The 19,684-nt window shown below is 40.2% G+C and overlaps 1 protein-coding gene across 3 annotated transcripts in view; it reads left to right on the top strand.

Moving 5' to 3' along the window:
* The first annotated feature begins 61 nt into the window (after positions 1-61).
* The window catches only part of LOC124874391 (calcium homeostasis endoplasmic reticulum protein), a 30,174-nt gene continuing 10,551 nt past the window's right edge, over positions 62-19,684 (top strand). Inside the window, exons 1-14 of one of the 3 annotated variants that reach the window (XM_047375736.1) lie at positions 109-233; positions 1,147-1,169; positions 2,060-2,233; positions 3,888-4,057; positions 4,697-4,834; positions 4,916-5,067; positions 5,939-6,050; positions 8,660-8,749; positions 9,102-9,294; positions 12,159-12,322; positions 14,497-14,751; positions 15,102-15,297; positions 15,396-15,637; positions 17,692-17,825. In XM_047375736.1, coding sequence (XP_047231692.1) covers positions 2,131-2,233; positions 3,888-4,057; positions 4,697-4,834; positions 4,916-5,067; positions 5,939-6,050; positions 8,660-8,749; positions 9,102-9,294; positions 12,159-12,322; positions 14,497-14,751; positions 15,102-15,297; positions 15,396-15,637; positions 17,692-17,825 — 1,949 coding nt within the window. In that variant the 5' untranslated portion in view covers positions 109-233; positions 1,147-1,169; positions 2,060-2,130. Of the gene's footprint in view, positions 234-1,146; positions 1,170-2,059; positions 2,234-3,887; positions 4,058-4,696; positions 4,835-4,915; positions 5,068-5,938; positions 6,051-8,659; positions 8,750-9,101; positions 9,295-12,158; positions 12,323-14,496; positions 14,752-15,101; positions 15,298-15,395; positions 15,638-17,691; positions 17,826-19,684 lie in introns of all 3 variants that reach the window. The other 2 variants (XM_047375735.1, XM_047375734.1) reach the window with 2 other exon arrangements.

Raw genomic sequence — 19,684 nt, 5'->3', positions numbered from 1 at the left:
CACAGAAACTATTGGAAATACGTCATCTCTAGAATCGGAACTCCTCCTCTCTTCGCGCTGCTTCTGTGAAGTTCTTCCGGTGGACAGCAACGTTATTGTATTTTCCACAGATTTTGGGGGGGGGATCGTGTGATAAAAGATAGACTATTTCAGCCAGATCGGACACTACACCTTGAGCTGTGGCGGTTCGCTCTGACATAAAACCACTATGGACGTCCCGAATCCTCCTGAAGGTGAGCAGAGATCTGATTTAGCGGAGCTAACAGCCACGGTGCTAGCCGCTTCAGCTAACTCGGTGAATAAAGCTGCTTAACCAGCTGCTCATTCTTTACTTTAAATGTTGAATTCTGTTTAATGGGGACATTTAGGTCCTGCTGTCGCTGCCTCATATTTTAAGTCAAATCAAAGTGTATTTCTATAGTGGTTTTTAAACTTTGTAAATCATCAGTAGCATAAACAGTAAAAAAAAAAAAAAAAAAAACTAGAACAGAAACAAGTGTGTTTGCTTGGGGCACAAATTGTTATGGGACAACACATATTAGAACTGTTTACAGTAGTTTTATTCATTTCCCGTGTTTTCCGCTGGACCAATATGTCATTTCCTTTCGAGCCAATCCGAATTCAGATAGGAAAGGTCAAGTCTGACCAACCAAGTTGAAGTTGGCTTCCGATTCGAGAGACGGCTGAAGTTTTTCATTACCTTCACGATTTTTATCTGCTCTAGTTTAAAAACAAAAAATAGTCACTTTAAATCTGGACTAGGTTATTTTAGATTAGCAGCAACATCTTTTAAACCCACTATATGATTTGTAAAACATTTACAATTTATACAATTTTAATTTCAGGGCCAGTTTAGTGCTTTTTGCATCTGGGCCACATTAGAACTGGACCCGCTCAGAACTACAAAACTTAGACGCTTCTAATGTATACTATGGTAGTACTTCCTTCAACAAATTTTGATGTATTTAAGAGATGTGCATGTCTCTCAGTTGCAGTAGAAGCTCCTGTCTCTGATTGCATTGTAAAAAAGATTTTACCAGAATTATTCTGATCATTTTTTGTTCTTCCTTTACATGATTTTTTTTAATGCTCCTCTTTCTTCATTCACTCTTATTCTGTATCTCCCCTCCATCTGGCCATGCTCAGTGTGTTTCACTGCCTCAACCCTGGTCAGTGTTTTTACCTTTTCCTGAATTACATCACAAATGAAATGTTGAAAAGCTTCTTCCAAATGTCCTCAGGTGACATTTTGGTGGTGACATGACCCCTGACCTTATATAAAAAGCTTTTTGTAGATGTACTCTTCTACTCTAATATTCTTCATTACTTTAGTCTGTGTTATTGCTCCCAGTTTATTCTTAGATTAGTATTTAAACAGTTGTAAACACAAAAAATTGTATTTTATGTTGATTAAATGAATTTGTTGTGCTAAATGTAACCTAGACAAAATAGATGTTAGGTGCTCTGTGTATAACATTCAACCTTATTGTATTATAGTTTTATTTACTAAATAAATTAAAGTAAAAAAGAAAATAGGACAAAGCATCTGAAACAGTTCAAGTGAGGCGGGAAAGAAATAGTTTAAGTTCATTATAATTAAGAAAAATTCATTTTTTCCAGCTTAAACTTTGGATGCAGCTGAGAACTAAAATTTAGAGAATATTTTAAAATACCATAAATTTTGTTCCATATTAATCAAAATGTTTACAAGTTTGAAGTAGTACTTTTTTTGTGATTTCGCAAATCACAAAATCTATTCAGGTTCAGGTTTGAAGAGTCTTATTTTTTGTAGTTTCTGAGCTGATCAGTTTTAGTCTGGCCCAGAGGTAAAATAAAAGCTTCAAACTAGAGCTGATAAAAGATGCTCGAGGTAGTGAAAATTAGGTTGAATCATCCTTTAGACGTTGAATGGAAGCTGCAATCAGAAGCCAACTTCAGCTTTGTGTCTAACCTGTTTATGAAGAAATGCTGAAGGATTTGTAAATGACATACAGTGAAGAAGTTTTATCCATGATTTTTGTTGCAGATGCATGTGACTCCTCATCCTTTCCTTTTGCAGATCAAGAGCTGAGGAATGTCATTGATAAGCTGGCCCAATTTGTGGCTCGAAATGGACCAGAGTTTGAAAAAATGACAATGGAGAAGCAAAAGGACAACCCGAAATTCTCCTTCCTGTTTGGGGGAGAATATTTCAGCTACTATAAGTGCAAGCTTGCTATGGAGCAACAGCAGCGTATGTAGCTTCTACACACAAAGCAGTTCATGTAGCCCCACAAAGTGGCACCATTCAGCTGTAGCTGTGTTGAATTCTCTGTCGTAGTGAAAATGTAAAACTTTTGAGGTAAATCATTAACGTCCTCAGATGGGTCGTGTTCAGCCCCAGTATTAATGAAGGCATCCTGGCTGCTCCGATTGTTAATAGAAGAGTCTAACAACGACAGATTTCTATCTTCCTGAATAACTGGAACACAGGTTGTAGATGATATCTCACTAAAGCTTACTATGCATGATTAGTATCATCATATCAGTCAGCAATCTTACAAATGTATTATATATGAAGTTCAGTGATTAATTAAGAAACAAGACAAACAAACATGAAATCTAACTACTTAAGTTGAGTTCTGAAAGGGTGCGAGAATTACTGTAATGTTTAGATTTTATGCAGCAGAAAAGATTTAACTGCATCAAAGGATCTCTCTCTGTGGAAAGATGAACCCAGAGATTCTGAGTTTAACGGGAGTATTAAACTCACGCCCACATTAAACCAATAAGGAAAGAGTTTGACATTTAACATCGAGGAAAGACCTTCACAGTTCAGTACATGCTGATGCGTTCTGTGCTTATCATAGCACAGAACGCATCAGCTCCAGTTGGGTCAGATGCTGTTAATGTTTTTGGAACCAGATGTAAGCTTTGGCTCCAGGGTTCCGCCGCTATCTGGTCCAGAATGTTCCTCAACCTTGATGGTTCTGTGTGCCCAGAGAGGTTGTTCTGAGTCTGGAAGGTTCTTGGGTCTTTGTGGGACTAGAATTTAGAACTCATTTGTTGGCAGTTTGGAAGATTAAAGACTACAGTGAATAAAACAGCTCAACCGAATGTTAAACAAGTAGATCCAGTTTGTTTGTCGACTCAGTTGGACACAACTATTGATTCTGTCCCAGTCAGTCAATTGTTGTCTCTCTCTTCCTGTCCTGCTTCATTCTCTTAATCACACAGACTTGGGCACACAGAGGTCACCCGTAGTGATGTCAACAGACCCAGAAGATTCTTGGACAGGTTTATTTTGGCACATTACTGTCGCAATTTAGCCGCTGCGTCTTTCAGAGGTTGCAGCGTTGTGCTGCTTGTTTGATTGACTACATTCATTTATTATTATTCTTCTTTTATTAGTGAACTTTTAAGTATTAACAAATACCATACACTTTAACATTATAGCCTAATTCGCAATGTCTGTCCCTAGCTGGGCTTTTAATTACAAAAATCAGTAAATACATGATGCTTGATTCAAAACGTATACACACACACACACACACACACTTGTTAAAACCTACGAGAAGAATCATGAATTAAAGTAACAATGAGAAGAGAACTTTGGCCCCTAATCATAAATACAGCTTTACTTTTCACCTAAACCGATGCGACTCAGAGTAGAAGTAGGCCAGGGTATCGTTTGTATTTGAACGATTCCTATTCTTTGTTTCGATTGCGCTTCTTTTAAGAGGCAGGGTCAGAGAAGTTGACATGGTTTAAATGAGCTACCATATCAGACTCGTTCCTGGATGAAATACTATAAACTTCTCTATGAATTTTAATTCTTTGAATTTTTTACTTTTTATGAACTTTACTCTCACTAGGTAATACTAGGTTAGTGTCTCTTGTTTTTGCAGATATTTACAACCCTGGAAACAAAGATGTGGTTGACATCCCCCCTCCATCAATGCAGCTGGTTCCTCCACCTCCAATTCCTCTGTCAGCTGCACCCTCCATAGATGAGCTTATCCAACAGAGCCAGTGGAATCTACAGCAACAGGAGCAGCACCTGCACACACTCAGACAGGTAGTAAAACAAAGAGAGGAGACAATACCATCACATCCTGTGGAAATATAAAGTCAAAGAGCCTGAGTGGGACTATTGGCATCTGAAGGGCTTCTACAATTAACCCTGTGGAGCTAAACTAAAAACATCACTGATGGTGCTGAGCTCTGCTCATCCACAGCAGAGTCCAGCGCAACAAAGGTGGAGTTTTCAGAATAGCAACTAGATAATGGCTACATTTGATCTGAGAGGCTGCAAATGTCCCTGTGCTAAAACTTGGTTTAGTGAGAGGAAGAGGTAAAACATGGAGAAAGGTTGATGAGGTCATTCAGTGAGCAGTGTGGAGCTTGTGAAGGTTTCCACTCTGAGAAAGTGCATTCTTGCATGTGCAAGTATCCGTCACATTGTCCTGCTGTCAAAGTTCAACAAATGTCTACTGTGAGCTCAGCGCAGCACAAGCTTCACGGAGCTTATTGCATAAATTTATCATAAATGGTGTGTGCATCTTTTTTTCTGAGGTTACTAAACTGCATAAATATTCAAACAAGTGCTAATAGCAATCACGAAACAATGAAGCCTCAGTTGGATTCTTTTCTGTTTACAACCTGCTACTTTTAAATTGAATTCTTCTAAATTTCCGTTTGGTTTTTCTTCACATAGGAGCAAGTTACGGCTGCCATCGCCCTGGCAATGGAGCAACAGATCCAGAAGCTTTTGTTAGAAACTCAGTTGGACATCACAGAGCTTGACAACCTGCTGCAGCCCATCATTGATACCTGCACTAAAGATGCCATCTCTGTAAGCAGTGCATGGTTTAGATCTATTCAGACAGCTTTAGAAAAGTTTTCTATCTCACTTATAATTTTGTTTTCATTTCAGGCTGGTAAAAACTGGATGTTCAACAATGCTAAGAGTCCACAGCATTGTGAATTAATGGCATCACATCTTTGTAATCGCATCACTGTTGACAGTGCACATTTTGAGCTCCGCCTGCATCTCATCTATTTAACCAATGACGTTCTCCATCACTGGTATACCAAACTATGTCATGCAACTCACTCATTAGAAAAAAAATGTGTTGCTGCTGCTTTTATTTATTTGTTGTGTCATGTAAACAGCAGCTGATATTTTAATGTGTGTTTGACCACTGGGAAACTGCATTTGAAGTTTAAATGACACGACTAAAGTTAAAGAGTAAAGGATTCTTTTTTGCGTTGAGACATTTGTTGTAAATGTGTGTTATTTAAATAAACTAAATTGAATTGGGGAATAAAAAGCACTATTTTATAGGGGCGTAACGATACATAATACACAATTTTAAGTGCACAAGAATGACACCGAACGAGATTTTAATAGTACTTTGAATAAAACTTTAAAGATTAGCTCAGGTACAAAGGCATTTTTCAGTCTCGTCTGTCCTTCCGGTATCATCTTGATTGGTGCTGCTGATTTAAGCACGGTGCTGTAGTGGCTCTGAAGGTGTCTGAATTGTGCTGGTGTTAGGAACTTTGTACGGTGATGTTGTTTGCAGTGCTGACAAATTGTTCCTGTCTTGTCTCACTCTGTTGCCATTTATCGTTTCTATAGGAAAAACAAAATGCTACCAAACAAACTATTGAAGAGTAGTTGGGGCATCTTGTATCACAGCTTTACTAGAAGAAGCCATGCTGACCACAACTGGCTAGTGCTCGCGAGATAGCTGTCACCTCAATAATATCTTGATGTTTTTTATCACAAGACTTCATATGACTTCGTTACACCCCTGCTATTGTAATTTTCTCACTAAGAAAAGTTAGATCCTTTAAGACTCAATTCCCTTTAAACAAATAATGTGACACATGGCATATTTATTTATTAGTCTCTTGGTTTTATATTGTGATTTAATTTAATGCCTTCTCCCAGCCAGCGGAAACAGCAGAAGGATCTGTTGGCGGCATTGCAGAAAGTTGTGGTCCCCATCTACTGCACTAGTTTTCTTGCAGTAGAGGAAGAGAAGCAGCAGAAGATTACCCGGGTAAATACTTCTTTTTCCTTTGTCAACATAAAAGTGGAAAAGTAATTTTAGTCTTAGTTAATGATAGTTAAGATGTTTGGTTACACGGATAACTCTATGAAAGCTAAAGCTCCGAACCACTCATGGTACATAAGCATGCCTGCTCAACACCAGGGATGCTTATGTGTATTTTCTCCATGTGACAATAGAACTACATTAGTGCTGTGAGGGTCTTCAGTCAGATTTCATGGTTCAGGGATCACCAAATGTTAAGTTTTATATCTCACTTAATATAGGTACCGGTCAAAAAATTTGAATATAGTAGAAAAAGTTCAATATATTTTGTCCCTCATTTCAGAAAATTCAATTCATTGCACATAGAGTGAAATGTTTTAAGCCTTATTTGTTGGAAGGAAGTTGACTTGGTAATAATGAAGGAACCCAGCATGTGGTTTTTGTGGTCTCTGATGTAAAGTTAATAATTGACACACAAAAGTCCCTTTTCTTTCAAGTAAGACCGGCTGTCCTCCGGTTCCCGCAGTGGGGACAGGTTGGCCTTGCATGTTGAACGACGTCGGATGATGTCTGGTGCCCCTCTTCCTCGGTGATCAGATCACAGCTAGGCTCACTGACCGCCTCCATCAGTGTGCCACTTAGGCTGCAGCAGTGGCCAACAGCATTGTTTTCCTCGCCTACGCAATCTTAAGAAGGCTTGAGAATTGCCGTCTCCCGCCAGAAGACACAGAGGACTTCTGTAACTTTGCAGACAACATCTTCAATCTCCAACTGGCGTCAGCTGTGTGCTCCTCCTGCCTCGTTGCTTGGCAGAACCTGCTGCAGCGTTAAATGTAGCCTGTCTTAACTCTTCTATCATAGAGGTTTTAAAGAAAAGAGCTGCTGGAAGTTTCTATCAGTCCGGATGGACTTTTCAACCTCCGTTTTCAGTCTGTGCTAAACATCTGCAGTCAGGAGGCGTTGGACGCCATTCTGGACTGGTACCCGCTGCTCGCACACCACCAGCCACTGACTGGACCATTGGGTTCAACGGCACCAACGTAGGCAATTCACTGCCGTTGTCTTGGCTCCCCAAGTCCCTCCAGCCTCCATGTCTTCCACCAAATCACAGCCGTCGCAGAGGTCGGCAGCTGGCGAGCTTCTGGTCCAACCCTCCACAGGAGACATGGCAGCGGTTTACAAATGACTGGTTGGGGGAGATGTGTGTAAAATCTTTTGGAATAAAACATAAACTTTTTTCTAAGAGAGAAGTTCCTGAAAATATAGACTCAGCCAGATTGCATGATCCTGCTGTAATCTCCTCCCACATTTCTTCCTTCTGTTCTCCCCACCTGTCAGTATGTGTGAACACAAAGGATGTGCGGCAAGAGCCCGCTCTGAAATGGCGCCTCACTGATGTGCTCGCTCAGTACGCAGAGTTTCTCTGCCAAGCCTGAACTCCCTGCTGACACTGATCTGTAGGGAGCACTGAATTTTTGGTTTCCATTATCTGTAAACATCAAAATGACAAGAAATGAATGCATTGAAATATTTCATTATTTGTGTAATGAATCTATATATAAGGTAAAGTTTCTAAAACAAGTGACAAAAAACAGAACTTTTTCATAATAGTCAGATTTTTTGAGCTGTATATTGAGGTAAATTTAAGGGTCAGCTGTTCTTTATGAAAGGATTGGTTAAGACCAAGACATACCTGTCCCTGTCTGTGTCCATGTGCTGCTAAAACCTCCTAGATAGGTGCATACTTTCATAGTATTTTTAGTGTCCTTATTATTGTTGTCACCAAGAAGCTCAACCTCAGATTTGATGGGCTGTACATTCAAAACACCTGCTTTCAGTTCATATTTTCAAACTTGACAGCAACAAGAACAAAGGACACAAACAAAGATGAACTTAGAGACCAGATAATGCATGTCAAAGGGCACTTGGAGAAAAGTATTGTTAACCTGAGCTTTCTGATGAAATGTATGACCCACTAGGAAACAAAGGCAAAAGAGTCTGACAATAGCTGCAGTTAATTCAGGATGGTACCATTTTTGAAAGGTGACACATTATTATTTTTATACTTGACCACCAAAACCAAACCCAAACTACAGCCAGTCTCTTCCAGTTCCTTAAATTCCTTTTACCATTCCATGAGACAGCAGGACACCACATGTTAAAAGAAAGTGTTGTTTTTCAAGTAAAGCAAAGCGTTTTTTAAATGAAAATATGCTGTGGATTCCACTCTAACCTTGCTATGATGAGTGTTATCCACAGTGGGAAAGCACACTCGTTTTCTTCACCAACAAGACACACTGTAGTACAGAGCGGAAAAGCATTCAGTTACAAATGATTATAGGTGTGAATTAATAGTGTTTGTTTTCATCTGATTGTAAGTATTGGCACTAAAGAACCTCTTTAGGGTCTACAGTCCTGTAAGAAGTGGCCTAGTTTTTTATGGCAGCGAGGCCTGCAGTAGCTCACAGCTACTTTCTTGTTGGGTTGTTTTTATTAGGATTAGACTTCTTTGTCAACCAATAACGGTGAATAATGATTAAGGTTTGAAAAACAACATGAGAATGTGATGCCTCCTTTTTTTTGACTACATCTCATTGTTCCTTGCATCTTTGCAGCTGTTGCAGCTTTGGGAGAAGAATGGTTATTTTGACGAGGACACCATCCAGCAGCTACAGAACCCAGCACTGGGCCTTGGACAGTATCAGGTCTGTGAAAACAGCACAAAGTTATTCAGTCTGACAGTATTTACAGAAAATCTCATCACTGAGTTCAACTAGGACAATGTTTGTGTATGAAACAAGAATCTTTTTTACTTTAGATCATTTTTTACCTAATTTTAAAGAGCTAATCTTCTCTATCATTTTACTTGCCTGTCTAACTGTATTTTGTGATCTTCCAAATTGCCTTCCTGAGATCTGCTAGTTTATATCTAGATGTCTTTGTTCAAATAATATTAAAATGAATTTCTGATTCTAAGAAGCCTTGAAGAGTATAGTCAGTTTAGTACTCTGGTAATTACTCTGGTAATTGTTTCGACTTCTTTTTTTGGTTTTTCAGGCTTCCCTCATAACAGAGTATGCTGCTGTGGTGCAGCCAATGCAGCTGGCCTTCCAGCAGCAGATCCAGGCCTTAAAGACTCAACATGAAAAGTTTGTTGCTAGTCTGAAGCAGCAGCAGCAGGCTGGTCCTGTAAGACCGGCAGCTGCCCCTGCTGAAGCTGAAAAAACCCCATCCATGACAACACAAGCTGGTAAGAGAACCAGTCCAAAGAATTAATATGTTCAAATCTAAGCTAAATGTAACAAAGAAAGATCCTTCAGATCTCATTCAACTATGTAATTCTGTTTGTCACATTACCATCAACACTCGCACAAGTGACAGTGAGGTCAAGATGATAGATTTTAGACGTAAAAAACAATTTCATGAATAATATTGGAGATCTAGTGAACAATGCATAAAAAGCATTTCTCTCCATTTAAAGTGTTTGCTAGAGACTTACTTACTCTCACACCAGAGCTGTTTACTCACAAAGAAGTCAGTACTGTCAGTCTACGCAAAAAGTGGTATAAACATACTGAAAGGACGTTACTCCCTGTTAGTGCTGCCCTCTAAACCTAACATGTAGTTGTGCCCCCCTTTAGCAGCAACAACTGACATCAAGAGTTTCTGATAACTGGCAATAAATCTTTACATCAGCACTGAGGAATGTTGACAGACAGACACACACACATAGATAGGTAGACACTCACTCACCAGCCACTTTATTAGGTACACCTGTCCAGCTGCTTAACGCAAATTTCTAATCAGCCAATCACATGGCAGCAACTCAATGCATTTAGGCATGTAGACATGGTCAAGACGATCTGCTGCAGTTCAAACCGAGCATCAAAATGGGGAAGAACTGTGATTTAAGTGACTTTGAACGTGGCATGGTTGTTGGTTCTAGACGGGCTGGTTTGAATATTTCAGAAACTGTTGATCTACTGGGATTTTCACGCACTACCATCTCTAGGGTTTACAGAGAATTGTCCGAAAAAGAGAAAATATCCAGTGAGCGGCAGTTCTGTGGGAGCAAATGCTTTGTTGATGCCAGAGGTTAGAGGAGAATGGCCAGACTGGTTCGAGCTGATAGAAAGGCAACAGTAACTCAAATAACCACTTGTTACAACCAAGGCATGCAGATGAGCATCTTTGAACGTACAACACGTCGAACCTTGAGGCGGATGGGCTACAGCAGCAGAAGACCACACCGGATGCCACTCCTGTCAGCTAAGAACAGGAAACTGAGGCTACAATTCACACAGGCTCACCAAAATTGGACAAGAGAAGATTGGAAAAATGTTGCCTGGTCTGATTTATAACCACAGTGTACCCATCTTCTAATGATTACTTCCAGCAGGATAAAGCACCATGTCATAAAGCACGAATCATCTCAGACTGGTTTCTTGAACATGACAATAAGGTCACTGGACTCAAATGGCCTCCACAGTCACCAGATCTCAATCCAATAGAGCAGCTTTGGGATGTGGTGGAACGGGAGATTCGCATCATGGATGTTCATATATATATATATATACATATATATATGTATATATATATATATATATACATATATATATATACATATATATATGTATATATATATATATATACATATATATATGTATATATATATATATATGTATATATATATGTATATATACACACAGCTCAAAAAAATAAAGGGAACATTCAAATAAAACATCCTAGATCTGAATGAATGAAATATTCTCATTTAATACTTTGTTCTGTACAAAGTTGAATGTGCTGACATCAACAGTATTGTGTGTGACCTCCACGTGTCTGTATGACCTCCCTACAACGCCTGGACATGCTCCTGATGAGACGGTGGATGGTCTCCTGAGGGATCTCCTCCCAGACCTGGACTAAAGCATCCACCAACTCCTGGACAGTCTGTGGTGCAACGTGACGTTGGTGGATGGAGCGAGACATGATGTCCCAGATGTGCTCAATCAGATTCAGGTCTGGGGAACAGGCGGGCCAGTCCATAGCTTCAATGTCTTCATCTTGCAGGAACTTCTGACACACTCCAGCCACATGAGGTCTAGCATTGTCTTGCATTAGGAGGAACCCAGGTCCAACCGCACCAGCATCTGGTCTCACAAGGGGTCTGAGGATCTCATCTCGGTACTTAATGGCAGTCAGGCTACCTCTGGCGAGCACGGGGGGCCGAGCGGCCCTCCATAGAAATGCCACCCCACACCATTACTGACCCACTGCCAAACTGGTCATGCTGAAGGATGTTGCAGGCAGCAGATCTCTCTCCACGGTGTCTCCAGACTCTGTCATGTCTGTCACATGTGCTCAGTGTGAACCAACCAGTGCTGCTGGGTTGTTGCCCTCCTACAGCCTCCTCCACGTCTCCTGGTGTACTGGCCTGTCTCCTGGTAGCGCCTCCAGGTTCTGGACACTACGCTGACAGACACAGCAAACCTTCTTGCCACAGCTCGCATTGATGTGCCATCCTGGATGAGCTGCACTACCTGAGCCACTCGTGTGGGTTGTAGAGTCCATCTCATGCTACCATGAGTGTGAAAGCACCACCAACATTCAAAAGTGACCAAAACATCAACCAGAAAGCATCGGTACTGAGAAGAGGTCTGTGGTCCCCACCTGCAGAACCACTCCTTTATTGAGTGTCTTGATAATCACCAAAGATTTCCACCTGTTGTCTATTTCATTTACACAACAGGATGTGAAATTGATTGTCAATCAGTGTTGCTTCCTAAATAAATTTGTATCAAAACATGCCCTGGGCTTTCCAAAGCCTGTGGCTTTCTACAAGCAATGGAAAAATTGCTATTTAAAAACTGCTTTTTGTATTTTTTTTCTGAAACAAAAAACCAAAAACAGAAGAAATTTGTAAAGCGCTGTATTTCGGCAAATTGCAGATTAATTAAATTGTTCAGCAGTGGTGAAAAACTATTTCAGATCTTAAATAAAGGATTAAAAAAACTTAAACACGCGCTTTCAGTTCAATCCAAGTCCAAGAATGCGTGTCAACATAACCAGCCCCATCTCTTCACAACTCTGATTTATTCTTATTATCTGCAGGAGATGTAAAGCCTCCTGTAATTGGTCCTCCCTCAGTGGACTTTGATGGAGCTGCACCCAGGTCACAGGACCCAAAAAACTCCAGTGGACCATCTGATATTCCAACCAACAAGCCTGCATGGTTTGAGCCCCAGCATGTCGGACCCTGGAACCCCAACCAGCCGGTAAATATCCATGTTCTTGGGTCTGCATTAGCAAGTGAAAACATATTTTCTTTATGGTTTCAGAAGTTTTTTAGGTCCTCAAAGTTGTAAGTAATGTTATCATTTTATGAAGAATCTTTCTTTTCGCAACCATCTCCAGAAGTTCCAGAAAAGAAACAGTATTCTTTATCAGCATTGTGCAGCATTTTAGATCACTGGCTCTGATGCTCCTACCTAAAGTGATGATGGTGGAAGAGATACTCTCCACAGCAGACAAGTTGATGGACAGGCGACGATGTGGGAGTAACACAAAGCTGATGCCACACATAAGTTCAAAATGGTGTTAGCGAAATTGCAGAGGTCCTCTGCATCTTCTTTTGGGAGACCCATCTCTTTAGCCTTATTTGATATGGCAAAGGTGAGGAGGGCGATGTTATTAGCTGCTGCTGCAGCCTGAGTGGCACACTGATGTGAGCAATCAGTGAGTTTCGCTGTAACCTAATCCATGAGGCACCAAGTACAAAGACATAAACACAGCATAATTTAAATTGTTAAAAAATATTGAAACATTTATTCATTATCTATAAGCATTTAATCCCACATCTGCAGCCTTATGGTCCAGAACAATTGTAGGCTCAAATGAGCCAGAAATGACATGTATTATTTGACTTTGTGAAGTGCATTGAGAGGAGATGTGTTGTGAATTGGCACTATATAAATAAAAACTGAATTTAATTGAATCAACATTAAAAAGCTATTTATATTAAAGATCAAATTATAAAGTGAACCACAATTTCACCTGCTGTTAAACGTGAGTTGCTGGCTAACCTGTAATGCTCAGATGTAGGGATGGGATTTGATCGCTACCTATAAAAGTACCGACCAAGTTCTGTCGGTACTGCAAAGTACTTATTCACGTCAAATCAAACGGTACCATGTTTCGGTACCTAAACACATTGTGACACTGACAGAGTGGAAGAGTGCACACACAACAGCGTAATGACGTCAGTAGCTGCTGGTACCATCAACAAAGCATGGCTGATAGAAAGCGCTTGAAAGTATGGCTCCAATATTCAAAATGCAATGTGGATTATGCTCGCTGCAATATTTGTGACGCGAAGTGCAAAGCCATCAGCGGGAATACTTTGAATCTGAGGAAGCACCTGGTTAAGTACAAGATTTTTCTCAAGGCTGAAGAGTGCACTCAGATCTACGGCTACAACTCTGCATTCGGCACCGTTAACACGCCTGCATCCGTTAGCAACTCATCGCCTGCAGCCAGCAACATGGGAGAAGAAATGTTTGAAACAACTGAGATGTTACAATACAGCTGGATGTTGTTTTGATATATTCATTAAAGTTTAGATATTGAGAAATAAATATGTTAAATTTGAAATATTTGAGATTTTATTATTAAACGAATTAACATTTATTAACATAAACACACACAAAAGTCCCAAAAGTTGGTACCTTTGAGTACCGATACCGATTCCCAGGTACCGGTTCAAATGTGAAAGGTATCCATCCATACTCAGATGCAACATGTCTGTCAAGTTCGCCCTCTCTGTAGGTCTGACAGGGAGACACCAGAAATGGCTGTGTGTCTTTAACAAAATGATGATAAAGTTTCTTATTTCTGTAATTGGACTAAACATGTTTTATGTTATAAAGTCCCCAAAATGTCAACTCAGTGCATAATATGCCAATTATTCATAAGTGGAGACTAAACGGTTATCCTTGGACTCCCTTGTGTGAACACACTCGGCCAAGAACGTACTTTTATCTCTAGCATTCCATCCATATATTCATCAATATCCAGATATCTGTGCTAAGTTGTGGGGGGCAGGTGCCTATGTCTAGTGGTCATTGGGCGAGATGCCAGGTCCACCCTGGACAAACCCATCACAACAATGTTGGATCATTGCAGCAATACAACATGGTGGTCTGGTAGCAGTTGTATCATAAAACTTTATATCGTACACTACATCAAGAAGATAAAGGATCAAACTGACTAGTTTGGAAAGTTAGGAAAAACAACTTATTCTAAAGAGTTCATATTAACATTAGGGTTGTGGAAAACCCAACCCAACATTTTAAATAGGTCTTTGCTTCCTCAATGAAAGAGGGTCCCTGTTTAGAACTTTCTGTATAAACAGTACGCATGATGTCATACAAGACTCGCCGCTTTTCCCCAGCCTCCCTTTGACCTCAACCAGCCTCCCCCTCCCTGTCCTCCGTGGAACAGTCACGAAGGAATGTGGAATGAACAGAGGGACCCAGGAAATTGGAGTGGAGGTCCTCCAAGAGATGGAGGCCCCTGGAGTGGGCCAGGAGGATCTGAGCCTGGTCCCCCGTCTTGGAACTCATTTGACCAACAGCCACCCTGGGGGAGTCAGACTGAACAGCCTCCATGGGGTCAAAGAGAGCCCCCATTTCCACCACGAATGCAGGTATGCATTGGCTTTATTTTGCGTCAATTTTCTTTAGGTGTTGATTTACACAGCTCAGTTAATTTAAGTTCATTCACTTATATTGTGCTAAAGGTAAAAATAATTCTTTTTTGTGCAGTTTTTAGCAGCAGACATGGATACAAAGAAAAACATTTAGTTTTGACCCTTTAAGCTTTGTTTTTAGGCACTTTTGAGGTTCATGTAACAATGTTTACTTTTACATGTTCATGCCATGTACTTTACACAATTTGTTACTAAACACTATAATAGCAATATATTTAATGTACCTTGGTGTGACATATGTGCTTATTTTTTGAAAGTAACTGTTTTCCATGTTGTAATTCTTATAGAGACCTCCCCATTTTAGAGGACCTTTCACACCACATCAACAGCCCCCCCCATTTAACCAGCCCCCCCCACCCCCTCACAATTTTGGACGATTCCCACCACGCTTTGTGCAGGAAGAATTTACTCCCAGACATCACTATGACAGACCACCTTACACCTCACATAGCTTTGACTATCCTCAGGGAGAATATCCTGGAGGTTAGTGACAACATAAAACGATATTCAGTAGTACTACCTCTCCTGTTGTATATCTTTGTAATTATTTAGACTAATTTCAGAATAAATTCTGTTGCTAGACATATCAGGTCCTCCACTTCACCACCACCCCAATCAACGAATTCCTCCACCAGCTATACAAGCTGATCATCCTCCCTGGGGTACAGGCCAACACCCAGACTTTGGCCCACCTCAACATGGCTTCAATGGGCATTCACCTCACATGCGCCATCGACAGCATCCTGTTCAAGATGACCCAAGTCTGGTTCCCAACGTTCCCTACTTTGACCTGCCAGCAGGTCTTATGGCTCCATTGGTTAAAGTAAGTTAGCTGATCGTAAATTGTAAAACAAATAAGTGTGTAGGTCTGTAGATGTTTTGAGCACAGCAAATTGAGTCTAAGATAGCATTAAGATGACAGAATAAGATGATGTTTAAAATAACAGAAGTGGTTTTAGTGCTTCGCAAAACGATGAGGAAAACTAAGTGTTAAATATTCAAAAGAACTGTAGTTATTAATTGCCCTGAGACTAATCAATAAATCTGACAGAACGATGGTTACTCATCAAGTATTTTGAGGAATGTGAACATTTTAAATAATTAAAAGCAATTAATTCATTCATACTAACATAATCCTCTTGCTGTAGCCATTTCTGTGATACAAAATGAATCAATCTGATTATCACAAATCAAGTCATTAACTAATAAAGCAAGATTTTTGTAATGGTCCTCTTCTTGCTGTCAAATGGTAGAAGTAATATTTATCCATGGCCCCAGTTATGATGATGTAAAGATTATACTTAGAGACAAACCTAGAGTTTGGGAAATAATTGTGGACGCATCTCTCGAAATGGCTGAATGGATTTGACGTGACTAACGTTCAGATCTGATCTAATCAGTCCCTCTAGCACTTTAGCTGAATCTCAGTTCAAGATTAAAAGATTCAACAAGGTCTAAAAAAATCCTTTATGAGAGGCATGTCAGGGCATGGACATTAAGTGGTTATTGAAACCACTTTTTTTGGCTCTGTTTTTCTGTTTGCTTACGTCCCCTGATGGCCAAGTAGATGTCTTCTCTTGGTGTACTGGTCTGAAGCAGAGTGACACCCAGCAGATGGTCATAGAATGCCTTCTGGTCTGTGTTAAAAAAGACCTAACATAACTTAACAGCTGAACATTGTCACACATGTCAGTGGACTCATCCACAGCTAATCCAACACATGGTGCCTTGTGCATGGCTTCATCGAGCTGGAATAGCACCTCCTGTGTAAATATTTCCTTTTTCTTTGTGACAGATGATGCTGACGGATATTTTGCTTTATTTTATCACAAAGTCCTTGTTTTTCTTTTCCTTCAGGAAGTGTTTCAGTGATTGCAGTTATGCATTCTTGGACAGCTTCTCCATCAGTAAATAGCTTTTTGAACAGTCTTTAGCTTGTTGCTGAGTAGTGAAAGTGTGGCTTAGCGTCCTGGTTTACTGGTCATATTGGCCTTTGAGACTACGGGTTTTCTCTGATCTTACTTGTGATTTGAGTGGGTATGTTTGTTCGCATTGCCACTTTTAATATGTACCACAGTTTCTAAACATATGAGACACACAGCTTTAGTACTACCAGATGGAAGCTTGAATAGAAATGACTGTCCATTCTGGATTAAATGCTCTATGTTTGCTTTCCACTTCTCGTTTTTTAGAAGCTGCCATTTGTTTTTTCATTTGCTCCTTGTCTCTTTTACCCATCTGTATATCTCCCTTTCTCCTTCTCAGCAGTCTGTATCTCCTTCTCTGTTTTTCTTATGTCTTTTTATATTTCTTTCTGGTTTCATCTTTGCATTGGTAACTTCCCTCAAACTTTTATCTGTCTCCACTTGTTGGCTTAATGGTTTCACGTAGGATGCAAACTCTCATGCAATTGGTCTGTACGTGTTCTTACATACTTTACCACTACTGTAAAGACTACAAAAACTTCACCTGTAACCCAGAACCTCTTGATAAGGTTTTGAATGGTGTTCACTGTTTTGGCTGTAGCTTTTGGTCTGCATGGGATGGCGTTCCAGTCCGGGTCTTTGAGATTTCTTCCAGAAGCGACTTATTTAAAATAATTTGGGTAGAAAGTTTAGTTAAAATCAGTCTGATTCTGAAAGCAAGGCCCACTAATTAAGGTTCTCACATCTATTCCTTCTATTGTTGTTGTAGTTTAAGGCAAATGGGTGAGAAAGATCTTTGTGTAAAGTTTCTCCCAAGCTAACTGATGAGTTTGAATAAATACTGAATTTTGCTAAAAACCCCTGATAAGTTATCACTAGTTTAATTTGTCATCTGATATAATAAAATACTGAAGTCTGTATAACTCACAATACTTGTATTGTCTCTGCACAGCTTGAGGACTATGATTATAAACCTTTGGACCCCAAGGATATCAGGCTACCCCCTCCTATGCCACCCAGTGATCGGCTACTAGCTGCTGTGGAGGCTTTCTACAGCCCTCCTTCACATGATCGACCCAGGAACAGGTACATGTCTAAGCTTTGGTTTTAAGGGAACTGCAAAAAAATGAGTTCATCTCCATGTTATTTTAACTTTGTTAATTTACTCAGGATTTTATGTTGGGAGGCAAAAAATAATCAAGCCATTTTCATAATGTTCAAAATCTCCAGCTGTCTTTTGTAGATTTGTCTTGTTCTTTAACGTCTAACTTTAAAGAAAGTGGAACTTGAAAGCATAACCTCGCTCCCAGACAAATTTTGAAAAATTGCCATCAAAGTGGTCTGTGCCAAGTGACACTGAGGGGCACGGCCAAGTGTGGGGATGAGTGGAGGGGGTTCAGTGGGGGTGTGGTCAGGAGGATGAGAGTGATGCAGGTAGTTTCGTCACTGATGGCTCTTTTCTGGTGGAGGATTTTTCACCCCTCTCACCACCGCAGGTTTATGGAGGCTTTATGGAGCCCAGTGAGCCCGAGCCTTATCTGTTTGAGCCACAGGCTCAAGGCGCTGACTCAGCGATGCCCGAAGCCAGCATTGCTGAGGCAGTGGAGGACAATATGGGTCCAGTTTCTGAGTTTAAAAGTGATGAAGCAGTGTAGATGATGTCCACTTAACCAAAACAATACATCTCATTTGTCATCAGCTTGTTATACTCCCACTGTTACTAATAAGCAGAACGGCCAAAAGGCATAATAGTCTGAGCAATAAGTATTTTAAATAGAAGTGTCTGTAAGTGAAGTGGGTGTTTCTCCTATATTTCTGCTAGTGTTTTTATACAAATGAAAGTAACAATATGACTGATATTAGGACCTCATCAAAAGTGAGTGAAAGAAACTGTAGAATATAAGTTTCATTATTAACCTCAATTAACACTGGCGCCAAGATATATATAAACCGCTTATAAAACCCGTTAGGAAACCCGTCTAACCCAGGTGATCTCCCATTTTTCGTTCTCTATACTCATTCCCTAATTGCATTCTCTGTCACGGGACTGCCCAACAAGTCTGCTTGCTCAGGAGAACGTTTAAGTAAATTCTGATTATTAAAAAAGTCAGCAAATTCTTCCTTTTTGGGGTATGTGTCTGAGGTAAACAATATCTCATGATATTGTTACAAGAGCTGATTAATTTTCTTGGTCGCAGTCACCGATCCACTCCCTATCTGAAAGCTGGGGTAGAATGACAAGAATTGCCTTTTTAACTGTTTGACCAGCAGTTTGCCAATTTTTTTCTCCTTCCTCATAAAAAGATGTCGCCAACCTAAGTGAAGCATATTCTGCTTTCTTATTCTATATTTACTGGTATTCAAACGTAGGTTTACAAATGTTTTGATATTTGTGGTCCAAAACACTTTCTGCCAGTTCCTTTTCCTGTACTCTTATGCCCCTTTTCCACTGGCTCGGTTTGGCCCTACTCGACCCCACTCGGCTCACTTCGCGAGCGTTTCCATTACTGTTTTTTCAGTACCGGTACCTACTTTTTTGGTCCCTGCTCCTGAGCAGGTATGACCGGGGAGTCAGGACTACATGTGACGTGAACAGACTTGTTCACTGATTGGCCGTGGGAGGAGGAGGAATGACGAGGTTTTCTTTTAAACAGTGCAGGGAAAAGTTAATAAAATTCGAGAGCAACTACAATAATATTAAGGACCACAGTGGTTGGAGCAGGTCAGACATGTAGATTTACCATTTACAGATCATAAACCATAGAACAGAAAAGACAAATCAGATTTCTGAATTACATGCAGGCAGAGCGCTGTATTTAATAACATCTTAAACCAGCTGATCACACATAAAATCAACTGTTCAGAGGCACAAACATTTCCCCTGAAACACACAAACCAAAACCACCATGAAACAACGGGTTCGGAAGTTTATATACGGTCCTTAA

The sequence above is a fragment of the Girardinichthys multiradiatus genome, chromosome 9 (genome assembly GCF_021462225.1).
Source record: "Girardinichthys multiradiatus isolate DD_20200921_A chromosome 9, DD_fGirMul_XY1, whole genome shotgun sequence".
In the NCBI taxonomy this organism is placed as follows: Eukaryota; Metazoa; Chordata; class Actinopteri; order Cyprinodontiformes; family Goodeidae; genus Girardinichthys; species Girardinichthys multiradiatus.
This window is presented reverse-complemented; position numbering and strand designations above follow the sequence as displayed.